Source organism: Panthera tigris, chromosome A1 (assembly GCF_018350195.1).
Source record: "Panthera tigris isolate Pti1 chromosome A1, P.tigris_Pti1_mat1.1, whole genome shotgun sequence".
NCBI lineage: Eukaryota > Metazoa > Chordata > Mammalia > Carnivora > Felidae > Panthera > Panthera tigris.
Window position 1 is genome coordinate 81,078,072 of NC_056660.1, and position 14,947 is coordinate 81,093,018.

A 14,947-nucleotide genomic window follows, 5' to 3' on the forward strand; every position below is an offset into this window, starting at 1 on the left:
AGCAGGGCTGCAGGCGTGGGGCCCAGTGTCAGGAAGCGGAGGCGGCCTTCCTGCCAGGTCCCGCGGGTGGGCCCACGCACAGCTCCGGGCCCTGGCTTCCCCAGCCCCGCCACAGGCCACCCCTTCTGTTAGCTTCTAGTGAAAACCAAACACCCTGCCGACCGGCCACGTAGACAGCTGCCACGCCGTGACCCGTCTCAGAGTTTAAAACGTTTGCTGCCCCCCCAGAAGTTAAGCCTTGACGAGGCCACGCTCCGATCAGAGTTTCTCGTCTGGGCGCTATTGCCTTTTGGGGCCGGGGAGCCCTGTGCAGTTAGCAGACCCCTGTCCGGACCCGCCAGCCACTGGTGGCCCTGCACCCCCACCCCCACCCCCTGTGGCAGCCGACACAGTCTAAGGACAGTGCAGGTGTCCCCTGGGGCACAACGGCCTCCAGGCAGGAGCCCTGCGTCAGTTCTGCTTGCATCCTGGTGAGGGACTGGTGGCGTCTGCGGGCGGCCTGTTTCCTGCACAGAGTCCTGACGCTCTGCTTGTCCTCAAGTCCTGCCAGTAGCTTCCCACCTCACTAAACGTAGCGCGAGGCCAGCCTGCATGTTCACCCCACTGAATCGCGTGGGGGCCATGTCTTTGGCTGAAGACGAACTGGGACAGAAGGCCGGTTGTCATCCAGCATTTTAATTCTTCGTGAAACAAAGCTGTTTCCTCTGAAAGACGGGCTAGGAGCGTTTTCTGAGATGCACAGTTCACAGGGGCCAGGAGGGGGTCAGTTCTCGGGCAATGAGAGCATCAGTCCTGCACAAGGAAACCTGCCCTGGGCTGACTTTTCCCTAAAAGGGGGCTTGGCAGTCACAGTTCGTTTTCTGTGTCTGTGTCTGTAGCTGAGAAATGTGTCGTTTCCGTGATCTGACCCTGTGCTTCGCCACAGGTGGCTCAGTTGCGTGTCGTGGGGGCGGGAAGCCGGGCCCACCACGCTGGCTGCCAGGGGCCTCTGTGCAGCTCTGTCCTGTCTGCCTGCACTTGTCCCTTCCCTGTGACTTTCCAGGGGCAACCCCGTCTGTACAGTGTCACTGTATGTGACGTGGTTACCTCACCCGCAAGCCGTTCTTGTGGTGGTTTTTCTTCCAAAGCAGGCAGGTGTTTGAGTCGAGTTTGAGAGAGAACAGGCAGGTCTCCTGAGTTCTTCCTGAGCGTGCGCGAGGCCAGAGCTGGCAGCCGGGGAGCATGTCTTCCCCATGAACCCGGGACAGAAGCGCTGTGCACACCCCCCTCCCAGCTCTGGTGTCTTCTCACTCTTAGTGTTCGTGGAGCAGCGAGGGGCCGATGGCGGGGGGCCCATGCAGGAAGGGCTCTGAGCCCCAAACCGCTGGCCTGGCCCCAGGGTTGGGGTGCCCGGGGTGCCATGTACTGCCACTTTCTCGCCCTCAGAGTAACAAAGTCCCTGTAGCTTTGGGGTCTGGAGTGTTGGCACGCAAGAGCAGTGAAATGTGTCATCTAACACTCTGGTTTTGAGTGTGAAAGGGGAATCGTGTGTACTGACTAGACACCGTTTGGACTGTTTTCCCCACAGATATTTGGAAACTGGACCTTCGGGACACTGGTGTTCACTGTGATGGTATTTACGGTCACACTAAAGGTGAGCCTTCTCCAGCTACAGTGGACCCTGCTAGAATATGCCACCCCACCTGTCGTAACCTGTGACCAGGGTGGGAGCCCCATGCACGCAGCTCAGGCAAGCTCCTGGGCCACCCAGGGGTGATCGTCGGTCATTTAAATAAGTCAAGTGCACAACAGCACACAGGGCCACCCAACACACAAGCTTCCACACCGGAGGTAAATGAGGGAATGAGCCTTTTCTTTCCAAAAGGAGTCAGATCAGAATTCTTTCCAATGACAAGCAGCTCTCCCCCTCCCCGATATAATTAAAATCTACTTTAAAACAAATTAATGTGTTGGAGGTGCCTGGGCGGCTCAGTCAGTTGAGCATCCAACTTCAGCTCAGGTCACAATCTCACAGTTTGTGGGATCGAGCCCCGCGTTGGGCTCTGCGCTGGCAGTGTGGAACCTGTTTGGGATTCTCTCTCTTTCTCTCTCTGTCTCTCTGCTCCTCCCCTACTTGCACTGTGTCTCAAAAATAAATAAACACTTTTTAAAAAGTGTAGAAAAAAAGTTGTAGTTTAAAAAGTTGTAGAAAACTCAGTCTTTTTAAAGTCAAGCCAGATTCTTTTTTCTTTTTTTTCTTTTTAGTTTATTTGGACAGAGAGGGAACGAGTGCGTGTGTGTGCTCATGAGTGGGGGAGGGGCAGAGAGAGAGAGACGAGAGGGAGAGAGAATCCCAAGCAGGCTCAGCGCTGTCAGCACAGAGCCTATCATGGGGCTCAATCCCACAAACCGTAAGATCATGACCTGAGCCGAAATCAAGAGTTGGACACCTAACTGACAGAGCCCCCAGGCGCGCCTGGTCAAGCCAGATTCTGTACGCGGTACCATTCTGTGTGTCCTCCCACCATCTGCCCGAGTCTTCACGTGGCACAAAGCCCACCAGCAAGCTCCTTAGTAGTGACAACCACCACGGTGACTGTGCCGCTGGGGCCTCCCCGTTTGAGAAACACACAGGGGCAGCCTCCCGGGATGTGGGCCATGGTTACCTTCTTTCTCTCTCGAAGCCTAAGGTTCTCTTTATCCTAAGCGGTTTTATGTGGGCGTTTTGGCTAAAATGAAGTTGGTGGCAGTTTGTGTGTTTTCCTCATTATTTACCAGCCCGCGTTCCCAGCTGTCACGGCTCCTTCCGGCATGCCCGGGTACCAGCCTGACTGACGACCTCTTTCTTTCTTCCAGCTGGCACTAGATACGCACTACTGGACTTGGATAAACCACTTTGTCATCTGGGGGTCACTGCTGTTCTACGTTGTCTTCTCCCTCCTCTGGGGAGGGATTATCTGGTACGACCTGGGTGAAACGTTCCCCATGCTGCGCATGCTCCCTTCCAGGGCTCTTATGCATTTTCTGCACGACGTTCCTGTGGCAAGTCACAGCGCTGGGGCCCGGGGACAGCAGGGGGAGCGAGGCCGAGTGCTCCCCCCTTCTCTGGCCCATGCTGTCCGTGGGGAGATGCAAGGAGTGCTTCCCGATCCGGCTGGGATGAGCGAGACCGGGTGCTTGGCAGGGAACCTGGTCCAGACGGCAGGCCTGGCCTGTCTTCTCTGAAGAAGTCACTACTGAAACGGGAACCTGGGAGGAGGTCACCCTCCTCATCACGGGTCCCACATGTTCAGTGCTTCCTGGAACGGGGCCCAGGCTGACAGGCCTGGCTCGTTCGGCATCCCCCGTGCCAGCAGTGACGGCCAGTGTCGCGGGTGAGCCGGCGGGGCTGGCCTGGGGCCCCATGCTCTTACAGGAAGACCGCTGTGGCTGCCGTGCTGAAAACAAGCCTGTGAATTAAACATAAGCAGGACAGTCAACCTGCAGGGAAGCCGGCAAGTTGTGATGCTGGCGTGGTGCGTCCTGATGGGGCGGGCATCTGCTCTGGTGCTTTCAGGGGCACGCCTGTGTCATGCTGTCCCTTCTGCCCAGAATGTCCTTTCCAACTAGCCTACTGGGTGAGCTCCTACTGATCCTTCAAAACCCTGTGGGTCATCGTCCTCCTTGATGCTTCCCTTGAACCAGCACACAGGCGGGGCAGTCCCACATGGTCACCTAAGCCTCTGTCCCTGATCCCGTCACAGCACATGCTGTATTTTCTATAACTCTCCTGTGTGCCCCCCACCTCCCTGTAAGCAGGAACATTTCCTGAACATGCGTGGGACAGGGAGGTACAGAGGGCCATGACCTGGGAGTGCCTTCAACGGGCCATCCTCTCCCCTCCGCATGTTGGCTTTGAACACAGCTCTGGATGATGCAGGCGGCCCCTGGGGGACAGTGCCCCCTCTCGTCCCCGCCTCTGGGAGTGTTGCTGGCCTCTAGTGGCCAGATCTGTGCATTGCATGTTCTTGGGGACCCGCAAGTGCTGAGCTAGATGGGCTTCTGGTGGTTTCCAGCCCGCCTGCCCCCAGCTCACGGTCTGTGCTGGTCCACGTTTGACCCTGAGAGTATGTCTGCCCCGCTCACAGGCAGTGGGCGTAAGAATGGTGAAACTAAGTCAGGGTCACCGCCAGAACGTTAACTGTGGGTTCCTTCTGGCTTCTCTCGTGGAGCCCAATGTAGATGTTTTCTCTGAACTCTGGATTTGCCTGGGAACGAGGCCATTTCATGCTGTTTTTGTAGAAAAGATGCCAATTTGTTCACAGGATGAGCCTTGGGTACTTAGCTGGCTCTGCTGACGAGAACCCACACTTGCCTTCTGCATGGTTAAAGATTTTTTTTTTAATGTTTATTTATTTTTGAGAGAGAGACAGAGCATGAATAGGGAAGGGGCAGAGAAAGAGGGAGACACAGAATCCAAACAGGCTCCAGGCTCCGAGCTGTCAGCACAGAGCCCGACATGGGGCTCGAACTCACTAACCGTGAGATCGTGACCTGATCTGAAGTCAGATGCTCAACTGACTGAGCCACCCAGGTGCCCCACCTTCTGCGTATTAATAGCCTTTGCTCAGGTTATGATTCTAAGATACAAAAACAAAGCAAAACAGAAAAACCACCTATTTTAATTTTTTAAAATCTTTTTTCCAGTCCTGACCACTGCAAGGCTCTCCTCTGGCTGTGGGATGACTCCCTAGAATCCCTCCCTCCTCCCCCGTTCCTTAGGGCCCTGCAGCCACTGCTTGTGAGTAGTCAGCACACAGGCCAGGGGTCTGGGCTGATGAGTATCGGTGACAACAGTAAGAGCTCCCTGAACAGGTGGGCTCTTCGTGCCAGCAGAGCAAACAGGCTGCGGTTTCGGCGTCCTCCCGATGACCTCTGACCTGCCAATCTGTCCTTTTTCTCGTGTCCTTGGCGCTGCAGGCCCTTCCTCAGTTATCAAAGGATGTACTTTGTGTTCATCCAGATGTTGTCCAGCGGCCCTGCCTGGCTGGTCATCATCCTGCTCATCACTGTCAGCCTCCTTCCCGACGTTCTCAAGAAAGTCCTGTGCAGGCAGCTGTGGCCCAGCGCCACAGAGAAAGTCCAGGTACTGGCTGCTCGCCAGGGGAGGGATGGTGCGGGGCGGGGCAGGGCGGGGCGGGGCGTGGTCCCCAGTGTCCAGCCTGAAACAGGCACTGTGATCCCTGTAAGGACAGCAGGAAAGGTTGTGTTTGGAAATGTGATAGGTCCAAGTATTACTACTGAATTTCATGATACCATATAGGGTTTTTTTTTTTAGTTTATTTATTTATTTCAAGAGAGACAGAGAGAGTAAGCAGGGGAGGGGCAGAGGGAGAGAGAGAGAGGGAGAGAAAGAATCCCAAGCAGGCCTCCATATAGGATTTTAAAACATTGAGGTAGATGAGATTCAAGACTAACCATGTTTAGATCCAAACAGCTACTCCGCTGAAATAGAAAATGGTCGAGAGTGAAGGATTAAGCCAACACAAATGACAAATTCTTTTGCGGAAATCTAAAAAAGTTTTTTTTAATTAATCGTTACTTTGGTGTAAAACTGCATGAGTTTTAGGGATAGTGAATGTGGCCCAAAACTTAAGCATTTATATTGGGAAGTTCTGGTGATTTCTAGGCTCACTTATTTTCCCCAACCTCAAATTGAGGCCAACAGGCTGAATTGTGGGTTCAGGAAAGAAGCGACGTATGCAGAATGCCCCATCAGCACATGTCACTCAGAGCTTCTCAAAACCGCTGTGGCCTGCTCAGGAAGCATGCCCCTACCCCTGTGATCTCAGGGAGGGCACGCCCCCATCCCCCACCCCTGTGACCTCAGGGAGGACACACCCCCTCATCCCCCACCCCTGTGATCTCAGGGAAGTCACGCCACCATCCCCCCACCCTGTGACCTCAGGGAAGGCATGTCCCCCATCCCCCACCCTGTGACCTCAGGGAGGGCATCCCCCCATCCCCCCACCTGATTTTGCCTCTGGAGGTGCAGAGCCCCTGTGAGGACAAGGGAGGTCCTGCTGGTTGTGCAGAAGCCCAGGCAGGGCGGTTCCTGCAGGGCTCACGTCTTCCCTGCTGAGCACAGGTGGTTGTGCAGGTGAAGGTGGGGGGATGTGCAGGTAGGAGGCTGATTCGCACACTTCAGGCCCAGGCCCCCGGCCCCGGTGGGGTCGGCGAGCTTTCTTAGAAAGAAGTCTTGCGCGAATTTAAGATGTTGAGGCCAGCGCCCCGGCTCCTGGTGATTCCCTCCTTTGTGGGTGTTTGTCAACTCAGCACTGGCAGCACTCAGGAGTGAGTGGGTGTTCGTGAACGACTTCACCCTGAGCTCCGTGGCGTGGCCGCCCTTAACCGTGAGGATGGCGGGGCAGCGGGAAAGGGAGGCCTCTGCCCGGCTGGGTCTGGTCTGGGCGAGGGAACGCTTGTGGTTTGCTTGGAGGTGGCCGATTAACCGGGCTCAACCGCCTAAACTTGTTTCTCTTTTCCCTTCCTCCTGCCCTTTGTCTCCAACCTGTCTGCCTCAATAACCACCCCCACCCTGTCTCGCTGCGCACGGCCCCCCGGCCCCTGTGGGACTGCAGACTGAGAATCAGTGCCTTTCTGTCGAGCAGTCCACCGTCTTTATGCTCTCTCAGACCTCCAGCAGTCTGAGTTTCTAACGGAACAAGGTGATGCTTTTCTGTCGTTCGGCATGGTGGGGTTGCAGTCGCAGGAAGCAGAGGGCTGACCTTCCTGAGAGCCGTGCGCACACCCCCTCTGGGGAGTGTCCGGTCCCATGGCGGAAGCCCTGGGGTGACCTGTGTCTTGAGATGCAGAGAGGGCTGTGTTCTCTCCATGCCAGGAACTCACCTGTGTGTCTCTCTGGGTGTCCATTTGAAGTACCAGGTCCCCTGCCAAGGTGCAGCCACGTCCTTCCTGCGGGCGTAGGGCTGCACCGCCTTACACTGGCCACCGGGTGGGACTGGCTCCCAAGTCACAGGAGCCCAGGTGGGCAAAGTCACCTCAGCACTACCGGTCTCTCCTCAGCCCGTGGCGGATGGAGGGCAAGGCCTCCTCACTCACAACCCCCTCTGTGGACCTATTCTGTGTACAGGGAAACTGAGGCCACTACGTTAGAGTATGCTCAGGACCCACAGAGCATTGCAGAAAAGACCAGACTCGGGCTGAGCCACTCAAACTGTGGACTGTGTGTTGGGTCCAGTGTTTCTCCAAATTGCCTTTTAGCTTATTTTTAAAAATCTGATTATTTTTAGACAAAGCCCTCTACTTTGCTGTAAACGGCGGTAGTGGCTTATTTCGCTGCTTACATGGAAGTTTTCTGTGGCAGGCACCCAGGGTCACAGCCTGTTGCAGAGCCAAGATTTTAGGCACGAAGTGTTGTCCAGAGATGGCTTTCAGTCTGTTTTCAGCAGTTTATTCATGTACCTGAATACCACGTTGACGTATGCCTCAAAATTAGTGATGCTTGCATCATTGTCTCCCAAGGCAGCTTATTTGTAGGAAAATACCTTTAATAATGTTTGATTCTATACAGTTGAAACACTTTTTTAACTCACAGGATGGTACATTTTTTTTAATTTTAGTAATTATCAGCAATCAAAATTTTTCTGTTAAAGTGCCATCAGAATTTGCTAGAATGAATTACCTAATTTCATCTCACTGTCAACCAACTTACTTAAAAACATCTAGAATGCAATTATTAGGAACACCTTAAGTTACAGGATGTGCTTGTGAAATTGATTAAATCCTGTCAACTCTGGGCTAAAAATCTATACTTTCACTACGGAGGCGGTTTGTTAAGACTCCATCTTGGAAGCCTGCCTCTAGCCGCTGGAGAAGGTTGGCGCTGGGCTCCCTGCAGTGTACTCGGCCACATGGGGCGGCCCGCGGGTGTAGCCACACCACAGAGTGCCTGGCACACACACGGGTGGATATGCCTGTGCTTCTGGGGAGCCACCCGACGCCTGCAAAACTTTGGAGGAACAGAGCCTAGACCGGTCCTCACTTCAAATGGACAGTTGTTTCCTCCCATCTGTTCTGATACAAAGAAAAACCTCACAGGGGCCAGGTTTCCAGTGTAGACCGATGTGACCCATATATGTGTATTTCTGTCTGCATTTAGCTGTATTCTCTATACGATCCCACCTGTGCAAAGGGCAGCGACCGCACCTCTCTCCCCAGAAGACCTTGTACTTCCCGTACTCACGTCTCAGACCCTGTACCTGTCCACCTCTTAACGATTCTCTTCTCCCGACCACTGAGAAACTATTACGGTTGAACTAGAAAGCCGGCACCGGGAGGCCTGGCCCCATTGACCTGCGGTGCTGTGACTCCGGAACCCTTCAGGGGTCTAGCCTCAGGCCAGGATTTCTGCGCTCCTGGAGTTGGGGCCAAGGGGCAGGGGACCAGGGTGTGGTACCTCCCCTTTGGAGCGAGTGTGGCCAGTCTGGCCCCTCTAGCCGGGGCTCCCCCACGGGCCCTCGGCGGCCCCAGCCCTCGGGCTCCATCTGGTGAAGGGCGCCATCAGGAAGACCCGCTCCTTCCCCGACGGTGCCCATGTCAAGAGCCGTGCCCGCCCCACGGCCCCAGCCCACACAGACTTCCGCGGCCAACCACATGCCCTTTGGGCACAGAGGGGCCCGGTCCAGCGGCGCCCACTGGCAGAGCAAACCCCACGTCGGCCACGAGGCCAGACTGTGCTCACGGACGGGAGGCGCTTCTGGGGCCGGGCGCAGCCCCTCTCAGTATGTTTCCTCACCTTGCAGCAGAGCACGAAACTCAAAGCATCGGTCGCTGCCGCGCCCAGCACGGACCGGCCACTTCTGAAGGACCTCTTACCGCGGCCGAGGCGCCACTAGCCAAGGATAGGTAACAGTGTCCGCCACGCCGCCCGGCGGGCCTCCCGGGTGTGCTGTGGTCCTTCCAGACGGTTTGTTCTTCCTCCAAAGTTTTGCTGTGCTGTGCCATTTTTGATAACAGGGGTTCATGGTGAAAAAAAAAAAACCCTGCTTTTTATGCACACGTGTGTGTTTCTATCCCAGGTAAGTGACGTGCCTGACAGTGGCCGGGCCACACACGGCCGTGCACTGTGCCCACACACACGTGTGCTGTGGCCCATGTTATCCCACGTGTGTTTATGAGCTGCTACTCCCCCAATGTGTTCAGGGTTCATTTTGCCAGAACAAAGCCTGTTCCGCGGACTTCGTTGTGGAAACAGCTTCACCTGAAAGGTCTATCAGGAAAGAGTGTATTTTGACAAAAAAGGGGAACGTTGCATGATTTGCATTGAACGCCGGCCCAGACAGATGTCTGGCGCAGGCCTTCTGCTGTCCACAGGCTGACGCGTGGAGCCACATCTGCCCCTGAGAGGCACAGGCTTGCAGCCATGCACAAAGAGCACTCTGAATTAGGTTTTTGAAGTGTGACAGGCACATCTGCCTGGGGACGGTTTTCCTTTAAGACCGATTTCTCCTTGACTGCTCCCCCACTCCCCACTGCCCGGTAAACCTCAGGATGTCTAGGCCAGGCCACAGGGTCCCGTGAGCTGTCAGAATCTGCACAGACTGTGTTTGCGTGCGTGGAGGTGACCGTGGACCCCAGTCTCAGTCCCTCCGGCCTCCGGAAGAGGCTTCGCATGTTGACATGCATCATCTTTGCCAGACGGTGGAGCCAAGCCGGGGAGCCATTTTTAGCCAGAATACAGTCACCATGCTCGCTTGGTGCCCTAGTTCAGATGGGTCACATGTGCCCACCCCCCCACCGCATCTGGAACGGGAGCCCCCACAGGCAGCATCAGCGCAGGTTGGGTGGGGTTCCTGTGAGGGGTCCTGGGACTGACACTGTCTGTCCTGTTCTCCAACAGAGCACACGCGTGCACGGCCAGAGCCGCCTCCCGGAACTCACCCTCCTGGCCTGTCGGCGGAGCTCCAGCCCCTGGGCCACGTGGCCAGGCCCACACGCAAAACAGGAGTCACTGTCGTGGCCTCCCCTCTCCAGTCTCCTGCACAGCCATTCTGTCCCTGTGCCCCATGGGGGGACCACTGGCGGACAGGCCATCAGTCCAGACCTCTGAGAGCCACACGTGTGAGCCTCTCCCCACCCTAAAGGAGGGACCAGGACAGCGGGACTTGTCTGGAGCTTGTGGCCAGCACGTCACCTCTCCTGGCTCTGGTGGCCTCACACTGCCTCCGACGGGCATTTAGTTGTGTTGGGAAGAAGGGCCCCAGGGCCTGCTGTGTCCCCACTGCATGGGGCCTCCAGCCTCAGACACCTCCGGAGAAGGACACCTATGTGGACATGCACCGCGGACGTGGAGCGCAAGTGGCCACCCCACCGGCCGTGCTGAGCACGGGGGGCCTGTCCTCACCGTGGGACGGGCTGGCCTTGCTTCTGTGCCTCCTTGTCCACAACCCTCTGGTCCTCATGCTTCTAGAACTGGCTGGACCAGCCCCTCGAGCCACGTGTTCCCACGGCCTGTCAGCGTCGTGGCCTGTGCCCTGCTTCTGTCCAAACCCACCACACGGTGGGGCTGGCCTTCAGGGTCCTGTCTGGTGTGGAGTTTGTTTCTTCGAGGGGATGCTAGCGTCCCCCGTGTGTTGCAGGCTGTCTTTGAGTCTTTCCTGTCTGCTGGCTGCCCTATGGAGAAAACAGTATCGCGTGTGAAGAATGAGTAATACCGTCCATGTGAGCCTTCCCAGTACAAGCTCTGAGATAGTTATCCTCACGCCCCCAAGAATAGAGCCTCCCCATGTTCTCTTGTTGGGAGAAGTCTTCCCCCACTTGTTCTAGGGGCAGACCGCGGGCTGTGACGGTCAGACCCCTCCATATCCTCACTCAGAGGTGCCCTCCGTGGGCCGCGTCCATCTTCCAAGATCCATTTCTGGCCCACACTGGTCTGATGGTGAGTCGGCCTCTGAACCCCGAAAAGCAATATTGCCATCCCAGACTGCTGCCCACACTCAAGACCTTGACCAAACATTGTGTTTTCCGTTAGATGCCCGCTTTGTTGTCGTCTGTGCTGCCCAGGGCATTAGTTGGGGTGGCAGAGCCATCAGAAGGCTGGTGTGCTGACAGTCCCTGGCACTTCTCTGCACCAGTAATTGTTTCTAGAAATAACCTCTTTGACATAGCCTTAATGGTCCGGAAGGAAGACTGAGATTTCAGTCTGAGATTCAAGTTCACATGTTGAAACTGATGCCTTTTAAGAAAAGCATCACCCAGAAGCTAAAGTACAAGCAGGCACCTTGCCCACTGCGGATCCCGTGCTGTGGAACCGGGGACGTCGGTGAGTGAGCCCGGCGTCTACTTCGGAGATGCGGGATTTCAGGTGTTTTTGGAAGTTCAGGTTTCATAATTTGATTGTATAATGTTTCGCCTATAAAATATTTATTTGAACTAGGGAGTTAATTCAATGCGTACACACAGTGGTTGGGATAAGTTCAAGTGAAGTGGAAACACCATACCAAAGACCAGGAGACAGAACAAAGAGTAAGAGAGGGTCTCCGCCCTGAGGGTCCTCGCCACGCCCTCCGCTCCGCCCTGGCCACGCCCTCCGCTCCGCCCTCCCCACGTCCTCTCCGCTCTGACCTCACGCCCTCCCTGCACCGCTGTCCCTGGTCACGCCCTCTGCCCTCGCCACGCCCTCCCCCCCCCCTCCCTCCCTGGCTACGCCTTCCGGTAACGCCTCGGTCACGCCCTCTGGCCCCGGGCCGTCAGGTCCGCGCCGGACCTTGCGAACGGTGGTGTGTGCATTTTTACAGCCGTTTTTAAGAACCTACTATGGGTATAAATGTCCCCCCGCCACCTGTAGGGGGACAGATTCTCTGTATGTTTAGTTAACAAATTCTTTGTAACGTATTTTTTTAGAAATCTTAAAATTGCCTTTGCACTGAAGTATTTTCATAGCTGTTTCTATCTCTTTTATTCATTTATTTGTTAACATACCGCACCTAATTTTTAAAGTATGTTTTTAGAGCTTTTATTTTTTAAGTTGGTGAACTTTTGGCCACTTTACATTTAAATTCTGGTGAGAGTTTTGGCTGAATGTCTCAATACCCGATGAATGTGAATTTTCAGATTTGATTTTATTCTCTACACCTGTTTGTTTTTGGTGTTTCCGGTGGCAGTGATTAGTTGAAGGCGTATTTAGAGCACAATGTTTTGCTTGCTTTTTCTTCACAGTTGATTGTGATTATCATCTGCTCTTTGTTTTGTTTTCGATTTCCATCCTTCGGCCTTAAGATAGAAGTTTCTCGAGGGATGGTTCAGTATCCTCTTTCCACCTGTATTGAGACGGTCACCATTTACCTCTGATGATGCAAGTCTCCTTATGAAAGTCCTTAACTCCTTACATGCTCCAAAATGTCTTTTACAAAATTGTTTGGGAAATATTAAGTGACTGTGCCTGATCATTGGAAACAGAGGCGGGAGACAGAGCCTCAGAGGTGAGGAAGAACCCGCTGAAAGGCCGCACGTGGTACTCCGTGCGCTCTTTCACCAACAGTAGTTAATATTTACTGGCCTTAAACTGACCTTAAAGCAAGACATGTCAACTTTTAGCATTTTTCTTAGTTTTGAAAACCTTGTTCAGGATTGCACATGTTAATGAATTAATTCATAATTTCCCACACTGGTCCCAGCATCTGGTTCTGGACCCACACACCATCCCCTAAGAACAGGTCACCAATAAAGCACGGGTGGTCCTGACCCAGTCACCGTCTCTCTCCTGCTTTCAACTCTGAATCTACTCAGGGCCACAGGCGTGCACGTGTCTCAGCATGCACGCACACACACAGTGCACACACGTACGCACTCCCTGGGCCCTGTGCATCCTGCCTCCCTCCTAAGGGGACCCTGCCAGGAGCTCTGGCAAGACCAGGCTCCTTAGACCTCGAGCCTTGTGCCCTGGCTGGACGCCGGAGGCAAGCGTGGACGGACAACGCTGTGGTGCTCTGGCCTGATAAGCGTCTCCTGTTCGGGGTTCCCCCCCCCCCCCCGCCACTGACACCTGCCTGCAGCTGTGCCCTTAGGACGGTGGCAGAGAGGCTCCTCTGTGACCCGGGCATCCCTGGGCTCTGGCTGGCACCCTGCCTTGGGCAGCTGGGGAAACACACCCTCTTCTCCCAGACCAGCTCAAATGGAGCATTTGACTCCATAGGGTGAACGCAGAGCACAGAAGCCTGGGGCAGGGCGGGGGGGGGGGGGGGGGGGGTTCCTGAGCCTGGGAAGGAGGCCAGAAATGCTTCTGCAGGTACAGGTTGATAGAACTGTCCTTTGGCCTGGTGAGATTCTGCAGCTTTAACTACAAAAATGTCTCCCATGTGCTGTTCTCATTAGTCTCGAATAGTTGCACATCAACCAAATGTTGAGTGCAGCCTAAGGGAGTTCTCCACCTTTTTTTTTTTAAAACCACTAAGTGCATCTGTTTTGCACTGACTGGTGAAACCTAATGCAACAGCTTTACTTCACCTTGAAAATCACATTATTTATTTAACAGCTGCGTGTCACGTTTCGTTGTTCAGTGTCTTGCCTTCTCCATTTCTTTTGGAAGTTTCCCATTTAAAAACAGGAAAAATGTCAGTTGGCAAATGCAATTTTTTTTAAGCTAGCGGGTGGGTGAGTGGGAATGAGAATCATTCTGATATTGTCTAGAAACAAAGCTTTAATGGAGATGTGTTGGAAGTATTATTAAAGGGTGATTCTACTTTTGCAGAAAAAATCTAAAGATCAGTTTATATAGCTTTATTTTTTACCTTATGAAAATATACAGAATTTTAATATGCATATATTGTCTCTGACTTAAAATTATGACGTGTCTGCATTGCCATTTAAAATGTCCATTCATTATGTAACGTAGTAAAAGAACCTTCAAAATGCATTTAACATGAACTGTATCTATAGTTGTCATCATCATAAATACTGGAATTTATTTTTAAATTATTGAATATAGTAGGTGCATTTAAGATGGCCGATCAGCCTCCAAATAGTAATGTTAACCTGCTTTGAAAAATTAAATTGTGATTAAACCAAATCTTACATTTCTGTAAAGTTTATTTTGTATGCTACTGTTTTTAACTTTTATTTCTGTAGATAAAGTATGACTTGATAATATTAATTATATTGGACTTTTCTGCAGATTATCTAAGCAGAAGACTTGAATCTGCTTGCAATAAAGAAGAAAAAATGTCTGGTTTGGTTTCTTTATTAATAAAAAAAGCAGCAGTTGGGCTTAAATCTCTGGGGACAGAAGCTGCAGGGTGAACCTCTCAACCTGAGTGTGTGTCTGGGCTGAAGGTGGGGCGTCCTCCCAGAAATGGGGGGCAGCGCCTGCATTCACCGATCATGGGATCGCCGGCTGCCCTCTCACCGTCCTGCCCTCGCACCATCCTGCCTGCGCCTGCACTCATCCCGCGCCCTCAGGCCCCTGCGCCCTCCGCTCACACCCAGCTCGGCCAGGATGGGCTGCGGGCTGATTTTGCGCATCCGGCTCCCCACCCACTCAGGTCCCAGCGCTGCCCCTTCCTCCCCACCCACTCGGGTCCCAGCGCTGCCCCTTCCTCCTCTGGGGCCGTTTGCCCCCACACTGCCCAATGGCCGCTGCCCCCCCTCCAGTTCCTTGTCTGAGGACTGGCCTCGGACCCACAAAACCTGACTCCAGGCCCCAGATCCTGGGATTCTGACCAAATTAGGGCGGCAAGGATAGAGCCCTAAGGTTGGGGATGCTCGGTTCTGGGGTTGCCACCTCATGGGCCTCCCCAAGCCCCTGGGAGGAACCAGGTCAGGCCTAGGGTTCCACTGTGTGCAATTCTAAATTTGGGGCTTTTCCCGGCCTTGTGCACCACAAGCACCACACAGCAAATGTATCACACGCTGAGCGGGTGACGGTCACAATCACCAACCAAACGCTAGTGGCCAACACCAGACTCTAGGA

General features: G+C 54.0%; 1 protein-coding gene across 10 annotated transcripts in view; it reads left to right on the forward strand.

The window, feature by feature from the left end:
• The window catches only part of ATP11A (ATPase phospholipid transporting 11A), a 122,447-nt gene extending 110,061 nt beyond the window's left edge, over positions 1-12,386 (forward strand). For 2 of the 10 annotated variants that reach the window (XM_042980389.1, XM_042980401.1), the window contains 4 exons: positions 1,568-1,633; positions 2,836-2,939; positions 4,939-5,104; positions 9,881-12,386. In XM_042980389.1, the coding sequence (XP_042836323.1) occupies positions 1,568-1,633; positions 2,836-2,939; positions 4,939-5,104; positions 9,881-10,090 (546 nt within the window). In that variant the 3' untranslated portion in view covers positions 10,091-12,386. Of the gene's footprint in view, positions 1-1,567; positions 1,634-2,835; positions 2,940-4,938; positions 5,105-6,599; positions 6,687-8,783 lie in introns of all 10 variants that reach the window. The other 8 variants (XR_006215451.1, XR_006215452.1, XM_042980404.1 and 5 more) reach the window with 8 other exon arrangements.
• Positions 12,387-14,947: the final 2,561 nt, after the last annotated feature.